Source organism: Acyrthosiphon pisum, chromosome X, assembly GCF_005508785.2.
Source record: "Acyrthosiphon pisum isolate AL4f chromosome X, pea_aphid_22Mar2018_4r6ur, whole genome shotgun sequence".
NCBI lineage: Eukaryota > Metazoa > Arthropoda > Insecta > Hemiptera > Aphididae > Acyrthosiphon > Acyrthosiphon pisum.
The window spans coordinates 14510177-14517518 of record NC_042493.1 but is presented as its reverse complement, the minus strand read 5'-3'; the positions used below and the strand labels follow the sequence as shown (position 1 = coordinate 14517518).

Below are 7342 nucleotides of genomic sequence, written 5' to 3'. Positions count from 1 at the left end.
TATTTTCCTGTGGAGAAGTTATTGAGAAAATCGAAAAATGACCTCTCTAAAGTCTATCTTGATCCAATTTACTAATAGATAAGGTACTATACGTACCTTGTACTATATATTATATATGGTAGAAAATTTGTATACAGGATAAAAAAAAATAAAATAAAATAAAAATAAACATCATTGTAAAACCATTGTACCATTGTTTTTGTCACAATATTGAATGATAGGTATTTATAAAAAAAAAAGTCATAGGTAGTATGTATTTGAATACTAAAGAGTAATGGACCACGGACGAGTAGGGTTTTGTCAGGTACCTAATCCACAGTCAAAAGTCAAGAATATTATATAGTATTAAAATATAATAGTATCATAATAATATGTCCGTATCTGGTTTATTGGTTGTCCGGTAGGTGCGCACCTAGAGACCCCTTCTTAGCTATGACAAAACTGTTCATTACCGCCGCTGCTGTGAATGCATATAAAATAGCACTCAGAGGGTTTCTGGCCATTAGCATTCAGTAGTTCAGATTACCTACAACATCATGACGTCCATTATCAACATTTTCGTTTTGATCATCGGAATCATTGCCATCAACGGGGAGGCGCTCAACTCGAGTAACGATACGGATATTCCCAGCGGGGAGACACTCAACTCGAGTAACGATACGGACCTTCCCAGCTGTGAGTACCTACCTTCATTATTTTTATTATTATTTTTTTTTTTCGTTATTAGTAAGAACTTTATTGGCAATAATCAGTGTTGGGAAATATCTAGATAAAAATTATTTATTTTTTATCTTATCTAGATAAATTTCTACTCAGTTATCTTTATCTTCATCTAGATAAAATTCTAGTTATCTATGAGTACTTATCTAGATAATTTATTTAAATGAATTAAAAAAAAATTTGAAAATTATAATATTTTTATTATTTTATTTTTACATTTTTCTATTTTTCATCTATTACATAGAAAACACGTTTAGTAATATGCATTATAATACCAGGATTTTAATATTTATTAATATTCATTGTTAGTCTGGAGTTTTACATCGTAAACAATGAGAAAACCCAAAAATAGAAATATGTAATGGGCGTGTAGTAGGCAGTGGCGCCTAAATATATATTTACCTATGAAAATTGTCATGGGTAATTTTAGTAGTTTGGGGGTCACCTTTGTTATTCTATAGTTATTTTATGAAAATTTGTTTAATAGACAACATAAAATTATACTTGGTGTATGATAATGTAATTATAAGAAATAGGTGGGTGTCAAAATTTTATGTGGAGGTGTCTAATGTCATAGGTAAAATTTTGGACTTCGGCGCCACTCGTAGTAGGTAAGATTGTAAGAACAACTAATAATAGCAAAAGGAAAAACATCTATCCCTGCTACCCGCCAGCCACCGGCCACCACCAAATGATGATGGTCTCATTAGCTGATACCCGTTTCATAGAATTGTGTACAAAGTATGAAAAATAACTATTGTTTTAAACCGACAAAAGGAAATCAACATTTATGGATATTGTACTCACAAGCATAATAATATTATAATAATTGTAATTTATAACAATTTAATATTTATAAAACCCTATTTGAATTCCCGGTATTTTAGTTATTGCTTAACCGATTGTACGACCTCTATCCTCTGCTTTAAAAAAATTTAAATTATTTTTTTTTTTACCTGTAGACTCAAGTAAGTATCCTGAATATTTTCAAAATTAAACATGAAATTATCTCATATTTATCTAAATAAGAATGTCCTAATTTTTATCTTTATCTAGATAAAATTTAGTATAATTATCTTTATCTGTATCTAGATAAATTATTAGTTATCTATTCCCAACACTGGTAATAATTAATACTATTATTGGTATTTTTTTTTATTATTAATGAAACACATTTTTGCTGCCGAAAATTTTTTTTTGGGATTTAGGACTTATGCTCATTTGATATTTTTGTTTACTTGCTTTACATTTCATGTTTGTAGCTTAATGTGTTTATTTAATAATGTCTAATTTGTTTTTGTTATTTATTAATAATTCATACCATCATAATTTCAGCTCGGGTTTCCGATCGTGACTTGTTAGATACACTGGAGTCCATGAACCTGGTTCCCTTTTTTGTGAGATCACAGAGAAAATGTGATGGAATTATTGGCTTTTTTGGCTGCATTACTACCGATAGAAGTATTATTAATCCGTTAGACATACGACCAAAGAGCGAGTCTATTGACATCATGCCCATCGGCAGCAAGCATAGAATCCGGAGGTAAATGCATCCTGTTTTTACGTGTTTTTGTTATGGAACCGAGGATAGCTATTTATCTTACTAGTGACTACTACAAAATATTATCAATTATTAATAACAAATACATAATAACAACTAACTACGGTGTGATTTACGTTATCACAAGCGGTAAAGCAAGATTGAGTATAATACAATAACATATACCTTTTTAACAACACGATTGATCATGATAAGCGAAACTATAGAAAGAGCTAGGGGAACTTAGTCCCTTCGAAAAAACTTGTAATAGCCCCCAAAAAATAAATTATTCAACTTTTTCCTAAAATATTAATAAACCCTTAAAAAATTCAACTATATTTCATATTTTTTTTTTTTTTGGAAAAAAATTTAATTATTTAATTTTTATTTAAACTTTATAATTATTTTATATTGCCTATGATAAATATGGTAAATATCATGTAACTGTATGCCTGTATTTATTTTAAGGTTCAAATCCATGACTCTAGAAAAAATAACCCTATAATATTACTGATAACCAGATGAAATTGATTGATCAAATATTTTTTAAAAGCTAATTAGAATAATTATCACATTATTAATATTTAATTACAAATAAATACTTATATAATATAGGTAAAAATTAATATATAATAAATAGCTTTCAAAATGTTAACAATAATATTATTTTGTTTTAAATCACGATTTGAAACAACATATTTTAATGGTTCTTTTAAAATATTAGACACTTACATTCATTAAAAATTTGTTTGATAATGATTTGTATTATTTGACGTAAGTATCGATCATTCGAAATAGTTTTATGCTTTATTTTATAATCTTTAAAATATTGTATCTATAAGTAAAACTTCTAAAAACGACTCCTAATAATGATAATAATAATAATTAATATTTAAATTATCGTCAAAATATTATTAGAGAACGTACCTAATACTTTATTTCATGGATACATAGTATATAATATAAAACAAAATATTATTGTCGTTGTTTGAAAATTAGTATAAATATTAAAAAATAAGTTAAATTGTAGTATATTATATTATATGGTACCAAATTATATATTTTATACTTTGAACATAATCTGGTTTTTTAAATTTAATGTTTCTTTAATACCTCCCTACTTGATTTTTAATTTTTCTAACGATATATTAAATGTAGGGCTAGGATTTTGTAGCATTTGCATTTTTTTTCATAGTACTACAGGACATAAAATATAATCAAAAACAAAATTCGATTCATTCATCACAGAGTTCAAATATGCAATTTTGATTTTGCTTTTTTTGCATTTTCTTATGATATTCGTAAATAAATGCTTTTTTGGTACTTTTTTGTCAGTTTATTAGCTTTTTAATTAGTTTTTGTTAATTATACGCATATTTAACATTTTTAGAACATTTACGTACATATTTATCTAAATTATTATTTATTAATTTATTTTAATTGTGTCATTATATATACTTATTTCATGATTTCGTAGTGAAATATTATCGCCTTATCGGAAAATATTTCTGAAAATAGATTCTTAGATTTTGTCAAAGTGATTACCGAGTGGGGAGTAATGGTTACTTAATACGTTGACATTAATCGACATTTAATAAAACGGTTTTTAATTTATTTTTTTCAATATTTATAAATTATGTTTAGTTGTTCTAAGAATTACTTAGTGTGACATATAAATGTGTGTTTAATAAATTATTTTTTGATATTAAAAATATTTTTAAGCTAAACTTAAAAATGTTCAAGTCTTTTTTAGTTGTATTTTCTTGGTTAAAATGCTTTTTTTTGTAGCATTTTTGACAATTTTTTAATTCCTTTATTGTAGGTTAGGTGTTTTAGTGCTTTATTTTCCTAGCCCTAATTATATGTATACCTATTACATACCTATACTATAAGTATATATTTATAATTAAATATTATTAATTTGGTAATTACATTATAATTAAATATTATTAATTTGGTAATTACACTATAATTAGATTTAAAAAATATTTACTCTGCTTAATAATGTTCATGTGGTTGTGAGTAATATAAACTAATATTGTAGTTTGGGGATTTTTATTCTAATTACCGCAGACAGGATATTATTATTGTTAAAAATGAAACTTAAGTAAATAAATATTTGGTTATTTTGTATGTTTTTTTGTGTTTTTAAGTGAATAAATATATTGTGATGTGGGGGTATCGTCCCCAAGGGTTACTTTTCGTGTAACATCAGGTGTGGGCAGCCCCTCTCCCCAAAATTGCAGGCCTGTTGAGCATAGAATATTTTATGCGAAATTGCCACATTTACGTTGCCGACATTTTTGTAATTATTTTACACCAATAATTATGATACCAAACTTAAACGAGTCGCGAGCGTTGAGTTGAGCCCAGCTTTAACGATTAATGTTATCGATTAATAAATTAGATCCAAAGCAATAAATATTAGTTTTAGTCTTAAGGGGGCTGGAGCGTGATTTATTTTCGGTCGAAAACATTACTCACGACTTCAATCACTACGCTCAATATAATGTTGTGATATTAATTTTGAAAGCAGATTTGAATTCGTCACTAAATTGTGTATGCTTAGACAATTTAATTTTTCTTATTTTTATTTTTTTTTACTTCGAAATTTATTAACAAAAAGAGAAAAAATAAAACATATACATAATTCAAACTTAAATAGTAAATACATTGATATAGAATATGAAAAATGTACGACAAAGCGTAGAAAATTTAGAGGAGAATTCAAATATGTTTTCAAAATTTAAATCAGATCATCCTACTGACTGTAGTGATTGAAGTCACTGGTAATATTGTTTACAAAACAATATTTGTTATTTTACAAAGTAATATGAGGTGACTTATGCATGCGCGTACGTAAAATTACAGACGTAATACCGGTAACGTACATATCCGGTTCCTATGTTGCCCCAATAAAACGTGAAACATGAAACAGTAATACGAATTACACACACTAATGTTCATTTACTTTCAACACATTCACAAGACCCATACAAACTGAAATATAAAATGCCTAGTTTTTATTTCTTAGAATTGACTACGCTCCAGTCCCTTTTATATACTACAACGTTTTAAACATTTTGCGTTGGGGAAAAATATAAGATAATCAAGATAAAATTCCAAAATTATTATAGAAATAATATCAGTGTTCGAAAAACAGATTTATGAAATATTGAAATGTGATTATTATTGACTATGAATTCGTGGGTTATTACCTATCGAAAATAATTTTATTTGTCATTTTGACATATATTTTATATTGTACACATTTTTAATTTACTTTTTAACATAACTTATGATAATAAGTATAAATATATTATAGCATCAAGTAATATTTGGCCGTTATCTAACTAATTAATTAAAAAAACTTTCATTATTTTAACTAAATTCTTAATATTATACTACATATTTTAAAACATTTTAAATCTACTTTATTAAGTATAATTATTTCTTAATTATATATACTATAATATACTTACTACTTAGGTATATGACTTATATTTACAATATATACTTTATGTATATAATAGTACAAAGTGACCTAAAACCATTTGCGGTGACCACTGAAAAAAAACATTGGTTGCTTTTCTGATTCAATTAATACAAAATTTTTTTTTTACATGAAAAGGGAACGACAACAAGCTGTAGTTAAGACCAAAGGTTCAGATGATGGAACTAATTCGGTCATGTCACTCCTCGCCAGATCCAGTTCTCCGTTAAGATCCTTGATAAGAAACAGAAGTCGTCGATCGGCCTCAACACCAGAGACATCTTCCAATAAAAACACTACAGTGGAGTTACATCCGACACATGTCAGTAATCAGCCACCAAAGTTGTCCAATAATCAACGCCTTCTTATGGATTCTTTGATGTCTCTTACTTCGCCATACTTTTTGCTCGTTCCAAACAAAGATTATTATCAAAGTGACGAACAAAAAATGTATTATTCTTGAAATATATAATACAAATATCAGATTATTATAAATACATTGAGTATTTTTAATATTAATCCTTATATAAATTAAATAACACATCTTCTTATATAAATGTTATACAAAAGCTAAATAGTAGATACCTACTCTTATTATACTCATTATAAAATATAAGAATCCATAATTATAATATTATTATTCTAATAAATAATGGTGTATTATTTCGGCCTAGCATGAATTTATTGATGTCTTAACATGTCTTATAATTTTCTTAACATGGGATGTTTTTGTCGGATAGTACGTTGGGCATGTTAAACTCAAAGTAGGTACCTATTAACTGAGCCAAATATATTGAATAGTTTACACATAAAAAAGTATCGAAAACATTTTTTTTTATTAATTTCTTACAATTTATACTATACAATTCTTATTCAATTACCGTTTATCAGAGTATAAAAAAGACAAGTAACATAATGTATATTATGGTATACCTAATACCTCTCACTAACATAGTAGTGACATGAAAGGAAATAATTGTAGATGCTTATTTTTTGTTCAACAATATCTTTTCTAATAGGAAAGTGAATCCAGTTGGTACTTAGGGAGTTCAAATGTAAAAAATAAGCCTTAATAGTTTTCAAAAGTGCAAGGAAAAACAAAATAAAAATAAAGAAAAACCGGAATTTTTACTCAAAATCGGCATTCGACAAAATCGATTTTGGTTTTTGATGTAACCCTAAACAAATGACACCTTTTATACATTAAACTTCGATCTACAACATATAAAAATTATCGTGTATCACGTCTGGTGTTAAAACTTGAACTGATTTACTAAATAATTGACCTACTGAAGCCGCCTATGTAATTTTTGTACTCGTATTATACATAAGAATTATTAACAATTGGAAATTCGTTTTAAAAATAAGTTCATTAATTTTTGAATTTAAAATAGATAATGCTTAAAGATTTGCAAAATTTGAATGTCTTCATTCTAATTCCAATATACTATTAAAATCATTACCATCGTATATTGTATTATCGAACAAATATTCATTACTGTTATTCTATAGCAGAGTGTAGTGCCTACCAATTGATTTAGCTATGATTTAGCCTGTTGAGAACTTTTTCCTGAAATCATTGACTGGTA

General features: G+C 26.6%; 1 protein-coding gene across 1 annotated transcript; it reads left to right on the top strand.

Annotated features, from left to right (window-relative positions):
• Positions 1 to 520: 520 nt before the first annotated feature.
• Positions 521 to 6216, top strand: LOC100572687. The gene is made up of 3 exons (XM_029492851.1): positions 521 to 675; positions 2056 to 2263; positions 5892 to 6216. The coding sequence occupies exons 1-3, from the start codon at positions 537 to 539 to the stop codon at positions 6214 to 6216; spliced, it is 672 nt and encodes a 223-aa protein (XP_029348711.1). The 5' UTR covers positions 521 to 536.
• Positions 6217 to 7342: the final 1126 nt, after the last annotated feature.